This window comes from Somniosus microcephalus, chromosome 25, assembly GCF_052327205.1.
Source record: "Somniosus microcephalus isolate GS21.2 chromosome 25, FLI_Smic_1.0, whole genome shotgun sequence".
NCBI classification, from domain to species: Eukaryota; Metazoa; Chordata; class Chondrichthyes; order Squaliformes; family Somniosidae; genus Somniosus; species Somniosus microcephalus.
The window spans coordinates 44898849-44913403 of record NC_141011.1 but is presented as its reverse complement, the minus strand read 5'-3'; the positions used below and the strand labels follow the sequence as shown (position 1 = coordinate 44913403).

At 45.7% G+C, this 14555-nt stretch overlaps 1 protein-coding gene across 4 annotated transcripts in view; it reads left to right on the top strand.

The window, feature by feature from the left end:
• The window catches only part of LOC147100759 (protein polyglycylase TTLL10-like), a 50035-nt gene extending 36051 nt beyond the window's left edge, over positions 1–13984 (top strand). For 3 of the 4 annotated variants that reach the window (XM_085967301.1, XM_085967302.1, XM_085967300.1), the window contains 4 exons: positions 4127–4267; positions 7908–8024; positions 12815–12908; positions 13048–13984. In XM_085967301.1, coding sequence (XP_085823427.1) covers positions 4127–4267; positions 7908–8024; positions 12815–12908; positions 13048–13697 — 1002 coding nt within the window. In that variant the 3' untranslated portion in view covers positions 13698–13984. The remainder of the gene's footprint in view (positions 1–4126; positions 4268–7907; positions 8025–12814; positions 12909–13047) is intronic. The other variant, XM_085967304.1, reaches the window with a different exon arrangement.
• The last annotated feature ends 571 nt before the right edge of the window (positions 13985–14555 follow it).

Sequence of the window (14555 nt, the reverse complement as noted above, 5' to 3'; positions counted from 1 at the left end):
AATAATCCTCCGGAAGGGATTTTTAAAGGCCCAGTGCTTCCCTGGTCTCTTCTAAAATTTTAAAACAGCCTCTTTTCTTTAAGATTTGATCCCTCTTTTGGGATTTCCCCAGCCACCGGTGCCTCATGACATTTTCCAACTGCTCCAATTTGAACAGAAAAGTCTCTCTCATGTCCCCCAAACAAGAGTTAACGGCGCTTCCTGAATTTTTGAATGTTCCACTACTCGGATTTTTTTTTAATTGTGTACAAACAATCAATTACAAAACCTGTACATTTGAAACTCATGTTAGTCTCCGTCTTAAATCTGTTACCAAGGAGACTATGACAACAAACTTCACAACATTGTACGGCTATAGGCTTGGTGCAAGACTTTGGTTTAATTGGCTGTTAAATTCCCCATGCACGATGGCTGTCTTAAAGGGGCAGACACCAAACGAAAATCTATAGAAAAGTACATCCTATTTATCCCATGGATTTTGTTGTTAATGAAAACTGTGCAATTTGGTGTTTTCTGCCGCTATTTCCTCAAACATTGAGTTCCCAATCTCGGTCATGCTCTTGTGGAGAGATGTTGAGTGAAACCTAATCTCAGCATCCATTTACACAATGTCATTGGTAGAGGCCTGGAAGAACATCTCCTGCCCTTTCAGCTAAGGATAGAATCCTACAGCTCAGAAGGAGGCCATTCGGCCCATCATGGCCATGCCGGCTCTTTGAGCGAGCCATCCAATTAGACCCATTCCCCTACTCTTTCCCCGTAGCCCTGCAAATGTTTCCTTTTCAAGTATTTATCCAATTCCTTTTTGAACGTTACTATCGAATCTGCTTCCACCGCTCTTCCAGCGTAAAAAAAAAGGAAATAAAAATCAGGAGCGATGTAAGACGTTTGCTATCACTTGTTTAATACCATCACACAAAGTCAAAATCTACCCCATAGAAAGAAATCACAGGAGTCTGTTGTTTCTTTGCTGCCTGTTTGTTCGTGTAGTTAGGCAGCGCTCAGGGGATTTTATCTGTTCAGGTGAGGCCGGGTCGCCCGGCTTAATTCAAGGCAGGTGTTCATTAGCATTGTGTAAATTACCCAGCAACCCCTGAGAGAGGGGCTAAAAATACCCACCGCGGCAGCTGTTGGCAATCTTTTCCAAAACTCGGCACCTCTTCATATTTTGAGTCGCTCTTTTTTGGATTTTACCATTGAAGGTCACGAGAGTAACTTTTCATGATTTATAGAATTGTTATAAAATAAGTCTGGGTCTACACAAATATTCCTGTAAAAAAGCTGACAGAATTAGAATCCCTTCAGAGACAGGATTCGGGCATGTTAGGGCAGAACTGAGGAACTTTACTTTGAATCTCACCCAGGTGTACATGATCCTTGCAGTCACTGATGTTTCCATTGGAGATTTTAAAAAGTATGTAATTGTTTAATTCCCCAGCATTGATGTCTCGCACCTTGATGAACCCAAAGGTACCAAGCACACAAAAAAGTTGGAAATGCAAAGCCTTTGTCAACATGGCTTCCTGATTGTTCAGATATGATGCGTAAAGCTTTTTTGGGCTGTGTTTTTTGTTTCCAAATATATATATATAAGCAGTACATGCAGGCAATGCTCCCCGTAATTATTCTTGATGCCATGCAGTCTCTTTAAGGGGCTGCACAGGCCATTCACAATACCCTGCATGCCGGCTTCTGCATTGAAAAGCCGGCTGCGCGGGATCCCCGGAACGCTGCACGGCCGCACAGCTTAAAGGGAACATTGCATGTAGGTATGAGTGTATAAAAGCAGCCCTTGCAGAGAGCTGGGGCTATCAGTGAGTAAACTGATCTTAGTGATGTTGTGACCAGTGTTCCTGTTTAAAGGATTTAAAGATTTAAAGGAACCCTAACTACATTTAAAAAGTACTTGGATGTGCACTTGGGATGCTCTAACCTGCAGGGCTATGGACCAAGAGCTGGGAAGTGGGATTAGGCTGGATAGCTCTTTGTTGGCCAGCGTGGACACGATGGGCCAAAATGGCCTCTTTCCGTGCTGTAACTTTCTATGATTCTATGGGGAAGCCTGCAAACCTTGCAAACCCTCATGCTTGCTCCTCCTGCTTCTCGCTGGCAAGAGGGAATGAGATGAAGCTGTCTCTCTTTGGATAGAGTGCCTCAGTGACCTCCCTTATGCAGCAGCGTACTGCAAACTGTGAGATGTTGCTGATGTCTCCAGCACCAGCCTGGAAGGAGCCAGACGGCTGATACGTTCATAGCCATGGTCACCTTCACAGCCACGGTCACCTTCACAGCCACTGTCTGGAGCTCCCGCGCAGCTGGTGCACCGGCTTTCAAATAGAAAAAAAAAACGCGCATGCGCGGGAATTTGAATGGGCCACGCAGCCCGTTAAAGGGGCCACGCACCCAAAAAACATTAAAGGGAACATTGGTTGTGACTAAAGTAGACTTTGTTTGGAAATTCAAAGGAAACGGTGTTATCAGAAGTGTTGTGATTCTCCGCAAATTCAGAGAACAGAGTAGAAGGCTGAAGCAAACAAAGCTGCAAGTTACTGAGAACTGAATGAAGCAAATACAGTTAAAAGTGTATCAATAACAGCCACTTACATTTATATAGCACCTTTAACATAGTAAAATGTCCCAAGCCGCTTCACAGGAGCGTTATCAAACAAAACAATTTGACACCAAGCCACATAAGGAGATATTAGGACAGATGACCAAAAGCTTGGTCAAAGAGGTAGGTTTTAAGGAGCATCCTAAAGGAGGAGAGAGAGAGGTGGAGAGGCAATAAGGTTTGGGGAAGGAATTCCAGGGCTTAGGGCTTAGACAGCTGAAGGCACGGCCGCCAATGGTGGAGTGAAGGAAGTGATAGATGCACAAGAGGCCAAAGATGGGATCCGCCACATAGGGATATAGGGAGAGAGTTAAAAAGATTAGGGCCAAGGCAACTGTAAACTCTGCCGAGCTGTGGGCTGAAGGAAGTGGGTGGAGAGTTGGAGGACACAGGGAAACCCATAGCAATGCTTAAGAGCTTCCAAACCAAACTACTGAGAAATCCATCAAAGTTTGCTTTATATAGAGTGTGCTTCTCTCATAGGATCACAGCTTATTTTCCTAAACTGGGGTACTGAGGCTTGGGATCCTCAAGTGTCCACATTTTATCCATCTAAAACTGTAAGGCATAAAGCATTATAGCCACATGCATAAGCCGAGTTTGTTGCTCTTTCAGCATGAGCTCGGGTTGCCAACTCTGATTGGACATATTCCTGGAGGTGTCACCACATGACCTCCTGCCTCAAACCACCCTGCCCCCACACTTTCGCCATTGGTCATCCGACACATCCATCTAATAGAGGTCTTTAAAGTTATGAAAAATTTTGACAGAGTGGATACAGAGAGAATGTCTCCACTGGTGGGGAAGAGCATAACTAGAGGCCATCAATATAAGATAGTCACCAAGAAATCCAATAGGGAATTCAGAAGAAACTTCTTTACCCAGAGAGTGGTGAGAATGTGGAACTCGCTACCACAGGGAGTGATTGAGGCGAATAGTATAGATGCATTTAAGGGGAGGCTGGACAAGCATATGAGGGAGAAGGGAATAGAGGGTTATGCTGATAGATTTAGATGAGGAAAGGCTCGTGTGGAGCATAAACGCCAGCATGGACTGGTTGGGCCGAATGGCCTGTTTCTGTGCTGTATATCCTATCTAATCCTATGTAATCTCTCCCCCGCGCAATCTCTACCCCCCCACGATCACCTCCCCCGGCGATCTCTGCCCCCCCCCCCGCGATATCTGCCACAATCCAAGTCACCTCCCTGCTACCAACCCTCGATCTTCTCGATCGCTGGGGACCATCCACAATGGTGGACAAAAGTCGCTGTTGGCCAGAGGTGCAGAGCAAGTTGACGAGTGGGGGCTGTACTTTGTTACCACATCCAAGCAGCACATTCAATGCAATTCAGCATCCACAGGCATAAGACGAGTCAGTTGCTCTTTCACCTTGTATTTATCGGTCCCTTCCTGTGATCTCAGGAGCCGGTGTCATTCCACCTGTTCCCCTCCCCCAACCCTCAGGAGATGGAGGTTTATTCCACTAATTGCAGCTTTGCACTTTCATACCCACAGTTTGTACAGAAAAAGAACCCCCTGTACAATGACATGAAGGAGGACACAGTCTGGTCCATGGAGCACTTGAATGACTATATTAATGAGAAGTATATGAGAGCAAACCGTCTCCCGAAGGACTGGGTCTTCACTGTTTTTGCGGTAAGATTGTGCTTTCACTCAGGTTGGTTGTTTTCTGTAATATTATTTTCAAAGAATTTAAATAACGTGGAGCCAAAAATCTTCCACCATTCCCTCAGCAGAAGCATGGCAGAAGTTAGGCCGAGGCCTAGATATATCAGGCCTCAAATGGACCCAACTGAGGCTTGGTGGTCATACTCCTGGTGAGACCAGGCATACTGACCAGCCCAATGGCAGTGGTGGGCTCCATTTAAGGGTCCAGGCTTGGATTATGGCCTGGACCCTCAATGAAAAGTGGGCGAGATTTTTTTTTTAATTGTCAAATGGAACCAAAGTTAACTGATGTTTCCAGGGATCGGATCCAATGCTCATCCCCTCCAGCACGTTGAATTCCACTATGAAAGGCAGCGTGGTATCTAGACATCCTGCCAGTGATATGGATGCCCACAATTCAGATGGGGCCTCCTCTGACCCCCGTGATCTTCGGTGGGGTCAGTGGCAGAGCATATTGGTACTTATACGGATTTTCGGCCGCTATCGAAGTTTTCAAGATATTAAGGGGTACAGATAGGGTAGATAGAGAGAAACTATTTCTGCTGGTTGGGGAGTCTAGGACTAGGGGGCAGAGTCTAAAAATTAGAGCCAGACCTTTCAGAAGTGAAATTAGGAAAAACTTCTACACACAAAGGCCGGAATTTTACCGGTGCTCAGAGTGTGGGTTTGGAGGTGGGTCCGCTGTCAAAATCACAAAGATTGACAGCGTGTTGGTATCCTGTTGTAAACCCGCCTCCTTGTCAGTTTCCCAAGCGGCGGGTCAACTACTTAAAAGCTTGTTAAAAGGTAGTTAAGCACCATTTTACCATGTACTTACCATTTTACCAGCATTTCCACGAGTTTTCCGGAGCGTGGGGATCACGTCAGGTAAGGAGGTCGGGTGTTGTGTCAGCATGGAATAATTTACTAAGCCGACAGCTGCAAATGGTCTATAAAAGCTCCCATTTCATAGGTCTTCACTTTCCAAGGTTAGAAGCTGTTGTTTACTGCATTTGGAACACAGATTGAGCTTTATGCAGGTTGCAAGTGTTTGGAGTAAACTCTCTATCCAGTGTCACCTCACTGGAACATCCTATCTCACCATTGACAGATCACTTCTGTCATCTCAACCTCACCTGCCATCTATTCCATCAGCATCGGTGCCCTTGGAAAAATCTCACCTTGGTCCTCAGAATCCCACCACGATCAGCCCCAACACCAGCATCACCGGACACACCAGCAGCACCAACATCCGCACCAACCTTCTCCACAATCAACTGATGCTGCACAGGACACAGGACATCATCACCCATGCACATTGCTGCTCGGGACGCCAGCGATAGCGTCACCATGTCCAGATTTGCTTCACTTAACACTGTACACCCTGGCTGCCACATGATGCACCAGGTTGGCACCACCCCACACGAACACCATAAAGCATCCCTACAATGTCCAAGCCATTCCTTTCACACTCATCACCATTGTGGGAGTGGGGGGCAGTTACCCTTATGTCTCACCATTCACTGCAACTCACTAAGCCACTTCCAAAGGTGTACACAAATCTGTCCAAGAAGACAAAGTGGTGAAAATAAAGATTTCAATGCTTGACAACACATTATCAGAAACTTTACACGAGCATTGGCTAAAGCACACAAGTGCCTACCCTTGTGTGTTGTTAGTTTGAATGATTGGACAAGGATGAGGGTGAGTGTGAGGGGTGGCTAGTGAGATGGGGAAGTGATAATGTAGATAGAGAGGGATGGTTGGAGGTGCAAGGTAAGTTGGTGTGAGTAAGGATGTGCAGGAGTAGGGTAGGGAAGGCAGAGTGATGGGGATGTGATGAGTGGCACAAGAGGATGAGATTGAGTGTGGCTTTGCAGTAACATTTCGTGATCTACTGTGATCATTGAAAGGTTTGCGCCACTGCAGCCTGGTCCTCCTGATGACATCCCTGCTTGTGCCCTCCTGTGCAATGTGCAACCAGGCTGTGTTGATCTCCTGGGGAGGTTTCTTCCACCCATTGGAATGGAAGAGAACCTCCCTGCGTGCTGTGACACCCTCCATAAGCATATGGAGGGAGTCATGGGAGAGCCTGGGTGCAGCCGTGCTCCTCTGTGCAGTGCTTGTCAGTGTTTGCAGCACCTCAATGCTGTAGAACACTGACAGCACAAATGTCAAACTCAATGTGGACATGGTCCCTTTAAGGAAACCGGCTGATGACGCATCATCAGGTGACATCATCAGACCCGCTTCCTTTTAATTGGCCGGGAACCTCGCAGGGCAGGCTTAACAAGCCCAATCAGGGCAAAATCGCTTGGAGGAGGCGGGTTGAAGACGGGAGTGGGGTTTGAGACCGCTCTGTACTCCGGCCGCACTGGACTCGCCATGGCTGGCGAAATCGCGGCCATTGGGTGGTAGAAGTTTGGAACTCTCTTCCGCAAATGGCAATTGTTGCTCGATCAATTGTTAATTTTAAAGCTGAGATTGATAGATTTTTGTTAACCAAAAAGGTATTAAGGGATACGGGCGAAAAGCGGGTATATGGAGTTAGGTCGCAGATCAGCAGATCTCATTGAATGGCGGAACAGGCTCGAGGGGCTGAATGGCCTCCTCCTGTTCCTGTGTTCCTATAAGCCTAATCTTCCTATGTCGGCTTTTATCAGTCTGCTAGAAAATTAGGCAAACTTCAGTGGGAAATTTGTTAGCAACAGGAATTTTTGTCTTGCAAGCAAGAAAATTGTGATGATGTAGCTGAACGGTGTTTTCGCTCCTAAGCTCCAAGGCAGGGGCTTGCAGCTAATTAATATGCAGTTATAATGTTAAAAATCAATTAGACGTGTAAGAGCTGAGTAAGACAAACGGTTCATTTGGTGAGTTATCATTGGCTCTTTACCTCTGAAGGTCAGGTTACAGATTCAGCTGAAAGAGAAGGTATTAATCTGTGGCGAGGCCATAGTATGAAGTATCTTCAACTGTGCAATGCAATGGCTCAACAGAACCTGATTTCTGAAATCGCAGTGATGTGGACTAGGAATTCCTCTCAAGACAGAAAGAACTTGCATTTCTATAGCATCTTTCACGACATCAGGATGTCCCAAAGTGCTTTACAGCCAATGAAGTACTTTTGAAGTGTAGTCACTGTTGTAATGTAGGAAATGCGGCAGTCAATTTGCGCACAGCAAGCTCCCACAAATAGCACTGTGATAATGACCAGATAATCTGTTCCAGTGAGGTTGATTGAGGGATAAATATTGGCCAGGACACCGGGGATAACTCCCCTGCTCTTCCTCGAAATAGTGCCATGGGATCTTTTATGTCCACTTGAGAGAGCAGAGGGGACCTTGGTTTAACATCTCATCTGAAAGACAGCACTACACTGGGAGCGTCAGCCTGGATTTTTGTGCTTAAGCCTCTGGAGTGGGACTTGAACCCACAGCCTTCTGACTCAGACGGATGGGGAATCCAGGAAGGGGATGGGGGAGGGGGGCGGTGGAGGGGGGGGGCGATGATAAACAGAGGTAACCAGTGCATATGAGCACTCTCCCTTGGATGTAAATGAGAGTTATAGCCTGCATGGGTCAAGAAAGATGAACCAATGTAAATTAAGAGTTTCATAACTTCCTTGCAGAAGAGAATGCAGCATATCATGATACAATGTTTCTTCGCCGTCAAGGGGAAACTGGATTGCAAACTGGGCTACTTCGACCTCTTGGGCTGCGACTTTATAGTTGATCAAAACTTCAAGGTAATTGTAATTTTCATTCTCTTCCGCCGTCCAGTTTTGTTCATTATGAGAGTAAGCAGATTGGCCGCACACCATAGATGACAACTTTGGTCGGTCAGTTCAAGAATTTGATGCCTGGCGGTGGCTCTATGTAAATGCTTAACTGGTGCTTTTTGTGACCCAGTGAGTTAGGCGGAGAAATTTTGCAAGTTGAACTTTTTTTTCCTAAAAGAAAATTGAGATGATCCAGGATTTAAATGTCGTGAATGTAAATAGATAATATGACTTTTTTCTCCAGATACTATCGAGTGTGCAAACACAATTGATTCTTTGTGGATTATCTTCTTCTAAAGGCAGATGAATAAATATCTGATTGGGAATGAGATTTGAAGTTAGAGGAATAGGTCTTGACTAAGTTGATCAGATATGGTTTGATTGTCTGGTGCTGGGACTAGATGGGGGATGTTCAACTTTGTAAAAGTAAATTAACATCTTCTGGACATTATTTGTAATTCTACTTGTCATCAATGTTTCCTTTTTTTTGGGTGCACGGCACCTTTAAGGGGCTACGTGGCCCATTCACAGTTTCGCGCATGCGCCAAACTTTACATTGACAAGGCGGCCGTGCACCTTATAGGGAATGTTGCTTGTGATTAGTGTCAGCCTTGATACGGTTGGTAGCACTCTGGCTGTCCGAGAAGATTGTGGTTTCAAGACCCACTCCAGAGACTCGAACACAAAGGGGGGATTTTTTCCAGCCCTGGGGAGGCGGGTATGGAGGCGGGACTGCCGTTAATGGCAGAAACTAGAGCGGGTACCGACCTCGCCCCCAACCCACCTCCGTGCCATCTTCCCGGGAGGCGGGTCCCCGACTCGCGCAGGGACCCATCTCCTTGAGGTGGGAAAGGGATTACAGCCAATGAACTGCCTGTTAACAGGTAGTTAACAGGCAGTTAAGAGGCTTATCCCCATTTTACCCCTTGCAAATGCGGGCTTCCCGACGGCTGCGAACCTCGCCAGGGTCAGCGAGGCAAGCAGTGGGTCTGCAGGGGTGAAAGGGATCGAAAAGTGCGCTGTGGAGGTGAGTGATGGGTGCAAGTGTGGAGAGGTAAGTATGAGAGGTGAGTGTAAAGTATTAGAAAAAGTTTACTGACCTTTGTTTCTTCCTGCAGGCTTCAATCCTTGGGGATCCGGAGGTGCCTCATCTCAACGGCAGAGATGACAGAATGGCTGCTGCATTCTCAGATGCAACAGCCATCTGCTTTCTGCTGAGGAAAGAGGTTTGGTGAGTCTTCAGTACAAGGGTTCACCTTAGAACAGAGATTGTCAGTGTTTGACAACTTAGAGAAGCTGTCAAACGCTGACAATTCATCTGTCAAAAATTTTTGACAGATGAACTGTCATGCGCTGACGTCCTCTGTCACCGGCTTTCCCTTAATTGGCCGGCTAAGCCCGCAGGGCGGGCTTAACAAGGTCAATCAAGGGAAAATAGTGTGGGTTGGCTTGGCATTGTTGGGGGCGGGACTAAAACCCAAAAACCAGCAGTCCCGCCCCCAACATGCCCCCATTGACAAAATCCAGCCCATAATCTAGGCTGACACTTCAGTGCAGTACTGAGGGTGTGTTACACTGTGAAAGGTACTGTCTTTCAGATGAGATGTTAAACCAAGTCCCTGTCTACCCTCTCAGGTGGTCATAAAATATCCCGTGGCACTATTCGAAGAAGAGTAGAGGAGTTTTCCTGGAGTACGTGCCTAGCCATGGGAGCATTGGAATAGTTGAGTCTGGAGGAAAGGCACAGATGGGGTTTCACCAGCAGATGGACTGAGACAGGGACGGAGGTGGGCGATGTAATGGAAGTGGAAGTTCAAATCAGTGACAAATATGACACTGAGATTTTGACAGCCTGGTTCAGCCTGAATCAATGGAGGGGGATGGATTCAGTGGCAAGAGGACAGAGGTGGTGGAGATGTAGAGCTGAGTGTCTGTCATCAGTGTACATGTGGAAGCCGACCCCATGCCTGTGGATAATGTCATATAGGGCGGGCCAAGGATAAATCCTTGGGGGACTCCGGAGGTAATGGAGCGGTCACAGGAAGAGAAACCATTGTTGGAGATGCTCCGGCTGTGATCAGATAGGTAAGAGTGGAACCAAGGACAGAGGGGTCGAGTGTGAATTTTTTGAGGAGGGGGTGATGTTGGCAATTCTGAAAGGGAATGGGACAGTACATAAGGAGAGGAAATTAGTTACAATGTCAGCTAGCATGGGAGCCAGGAAGGGAAGTTGGGTGGTTAGTATAGTGGAAATAGGGGTGAGGGAGCAGGAGGTGGGTCTCATGGACAGGATGAGCTCAGAGAAGGCACAAGGGGAGATAAGAGAGGAACTAGATAAAGAAGCAGGTTCAGGGCTAGGGCATGGGGGGGTGAGGCGGGGATGGGAATCTGGAACGAGGTATAGCTTGGTGGGCAAGGGAATGGGGCGAATGCAGCAGAGGTAGCTGAAAGGAAGATCTTGTTCTTAGTGATAAAGAAGTCCATGAGTTCCTTGAACTTGTTGGAGGTGAGGCTGGAGTGGGCAGGGGAGAGAAGTTTAAAGAGGTAGTTGGTAATGGAGTAAAGAAGCCAGGAGTTATCTTTGCTCTCAGGGATGTTAAAAACCTGAAATTGTAAGGCAGGAAGCAGCACTCAGTGTGTTCCACCCTGATGTCCCACATGGGGCTTGAACAACAAAAGCTTTCCTTAGGATTGGGATGAAAAAATGTTGTTTTGAGTCATGCAGTGACATACAAAGTGCACCAAGGAACAAAGTAGAGTGTTTGAAATGGCCTTGTTTCATATTGTTTTATTTACTTGCTGATTTACCCACTTAACAAATCAACAACGGCCCTTTGTTGCAGGGCTTCTGCAACAAAGACAAGAATGGGAATGATAGTTTGTTGGCTTTCTGGCGGCTTCAAACCTGTTGCCTAGCAGTCCCCAGACCAATCGAACGCACGCAGATGGCAGCACTGAAGCACAGCACTGACCCAGCCATGATTTATTTGGAGTGCATTAATGTATGCAAAATACTGTACAATGCACACTCTTGTCACGTAATCAAATGGGATGAAAGGGAATAGCAATGAATGGGAGATGGTGCCCTCTTGTGTTCCAGTAAATTGCTGCTCATGGTACTGGTATATGAATGCTGCACAGTGAGAAATCCCAGAGTACCATCAACAACAACAACTTGTATTTATATAGCGCCTTTAACGTAGTAAAATGTCCAATGGCACTTCACAGGAGTATTATAAGACAAAAAATTTGACACTAAGCCACATAAGGAGAAATTAGGGCAGGTGACCAAAAGCTTGGTCAAAGAGGTCGGTTTTAAAGAGCGTCTTAAAGGAGGAAAGAGAGGTGGAGAGATTTAGGGAGGGAATTCCAGAGCTTAGGGCCTAGACAACAGAAGGCACGGCCACCAATGATTGGGCGATTATAATCAGGGATGCTCAAGTGAGCAGAATTAGAGGAGCGCAGATCTCTCGGGATGGTTATCTGTTCGTTAATTAATTCAATCATCGAGGGGCCAGGATTCTTTTAATTTTAAGGAAAATGGGATTTTTTATTTTACCCATAATTAATGACCACTAACAAATCACAAGGCTACGTGGCTTTGAACAGGTGATTTCTGGGAATCCGATTTCACTACCAGGCCATTAATCATGTGATCAGAAGCTCATCTCGGGGTCAAATACGACACCAAGGTTGCGAACGGCAAACAGCCTGAGTAGGGGCCACCTGCCCACACGCTCAGCTAAAGGAATGCATGGGCATGGCCAGGTAAGGGGAGAAAGTAACGTTTTCCTGTAAAAGAAGAAATATATAAATAATTTTTTCAAAGTCTAATCTTTTTCAGCCTTTTATTATTAGTTATATCTTAGCAAAGCCTTTCATTCACCTGACACAGAATTTTATTTTTTTGGGGGGAGGAAAGAACAATGTTTAGAAATAATAACCCTAAACCTAACCTTAACCCCTAACCCAGCTTTGAATCTATTTCAGCTGGTGTTCTCAGTCAGACTTTGCCTTGAGGCGAGTTTCACCAGCCTGTACCTGTTGAGGAGGGAGGGAGCCTGTGATATCAGGACTATTCCTGGCCTGTCAGATTAGCAGAATCTTCAAAAAACACCTCAATCACAGCATGTCAGTAGGTTCCAAAGATGCTATTCCAAGAAGTGCAGGGAACTCCCCTGATGTCCTGATCAACATTCCTCCCTCAAGCAATTGCACAAAAAAAAATACCAGACATTCATGTCATTTGTTGCTGGGGTGACCTACTTAACAATGTAATTCATTAGTTGTGACATCCTGTCCTTCAGAAGACCTCTCTCTTATTACGCCAGTGTGGCATTTTCCCATATCTAACACTAATGACGTTTTTCCATTTGCAAAACCTGTGGTGTTTGAGTGATTTTGGTATTAGAGGCAGTGTTAGTGGTGTGGGCCCATGACCATTAGGAGCTCGATAGAGATTGTACAAACTGTTTCATGTGGAAATCTTACAGCTAACAGATATAAGAAAGGTATCTGGGCTGAATTTGAACACACGGCCCCAGAGGTGGAAGACCATTCAGCCCATGACACCATCCTATCCCATATATGTCTTAATCCAAATGTACACTCTCGGGAGCCGCAAGCCTACATTTCGTTGTACTGCACTTGTGCACTAACAATGACAATAAAAGTTGATTTGATTTGATTTGATTTGATATATTAAAGTGGAAGGCACACTCATGGATTAACAATTCTGTGGTTGATCTGTTTTTCAGGTCTGGTTACTGGAGATGAACGCCAACCCATCTTTACAGAGACACTGTGAGGTTCTCAAAACAGTCATCCCTAAATTAGTGTACGAAGCTCTTGGTAAGATGGTCATTGCCTTCATTATGTTGTTGCGGAAGGAGATTTGTGGCAACCATTGATAATTTCGCTGCTTGAAAACTAATATTGCTTTCATAAATGGCCAAACGGGTGCGTTCAACAATATTTCTCTCTCTCTTAGATTTGGTATTTGAGATATTCAAAAAATGCAGCAAAGGATTGCACATCTTGCCACTCCAGTCACAAAAAGAGTTTGTCCTGTTGTACAACAATTGCAATCAGGAAAAGCTTACACGGTCAATGCGAATGAGGACAGAAAGGAGCATGTCGCCAACAATTCTTAAGCAACCGTGCCAGATGACTCTGTGTTCTGTGAAACGAGCTGAGAGCAGGCCCATGCAAAAGCCCGTGACTTCTTCAGATCCCGCAGTTACTCCAGCGAAAGTGCTTCCGAGCACCGGTTCATTGGTGTCTTACAGAAAGCTGCCAGCCATCACACTAACATCGAGCCTGTGCAACACGAAGAATAGCTTTCCGTCGAGTGACCATCTGGCTGAAACCTCTCCAGATGAGCGGGACCGACTGAAATCCAGCAGAGATTTGAATGCTTTCAGAAACAAAATGTCAGTTACCGCACAGTTGAAACCTTTACTCACCAAAACCCCCCATGCGAGCTCCCAACAATACCAAACTTTGGAGGGCAGCCCCTTGTTGGTCAGCAGCGCCATTCACCCGCGGTACGTCAACAAGATGGTAGCAGAACCATCTGAGATAAAGATACGCTCCAAAGAGAATGAAACACCATCTGGGGCCGGTGGTGACGCGGCCTAGTCAGCAGTGGGAGGAATGGAAAATCGCAAAGTCCACACATGCGGCAGAAGCCAATTTAGCTCCTAGTTTGACGAATTTTTAAAAAATCCTACCATGTAAGGGCAGCTCCTTAAAGGACAGCCGGCAAGTTGATTTCGTTCTTGACAATATGATCTCATTGAAGTGCGTAAGTTGTTCAGTAAAGTAGAAAAGTGTTTATAGTCAGCTCTAAATCAACAGAAAATATCCTTGATTGGACTGTATAGGTTACTTATTTTTGTGGAATAAAAAAAATCTTCCTTCATGTTGCCATCTATTCATTTTTACCTCCGCATAGCAAGTTTTTCTCCCCCTTACTTTAAATGCGATGATTATATGATTCAGCTGCAAGGAAATCCATACGATTAATTTAAAAGAATATTAACCGAGAATCACTGACATTCACTAAATCTGGCTTTATTTCTTAAGGGGTAAAGCCTGATTTAGTTCAGGGAAATAAGGAGAAATGTCTTTACGCAGAGAGCGGTTAGAATGTGAAACTCGCTACAGGTACAACCCCGGTAATCCGGCACCCTCGAGACCAGGCCGGTGCCGGACCATTGACAATTCCGAACCACTGAAGGTTAGGTAAAATAACATTAGGTACAACCCAAACGCGGGAACGGTGGCGCCGCCGAGCCCGACTCCTTCGGCGCTCGCCCACCCTTCACTGAAACTGCGTCAGTTTACTGTACTAGAAATAACTGGAAAACTGGAAAGAAGAATATAAAGCATGCAGTATAAACACAATACAGGTAAGGATTAAATAAAAAACAATCATTTAATTACCGTGAATACAGCTTTATTTCCACTTACAAAAAATGGTCAGATGTTAAGTTC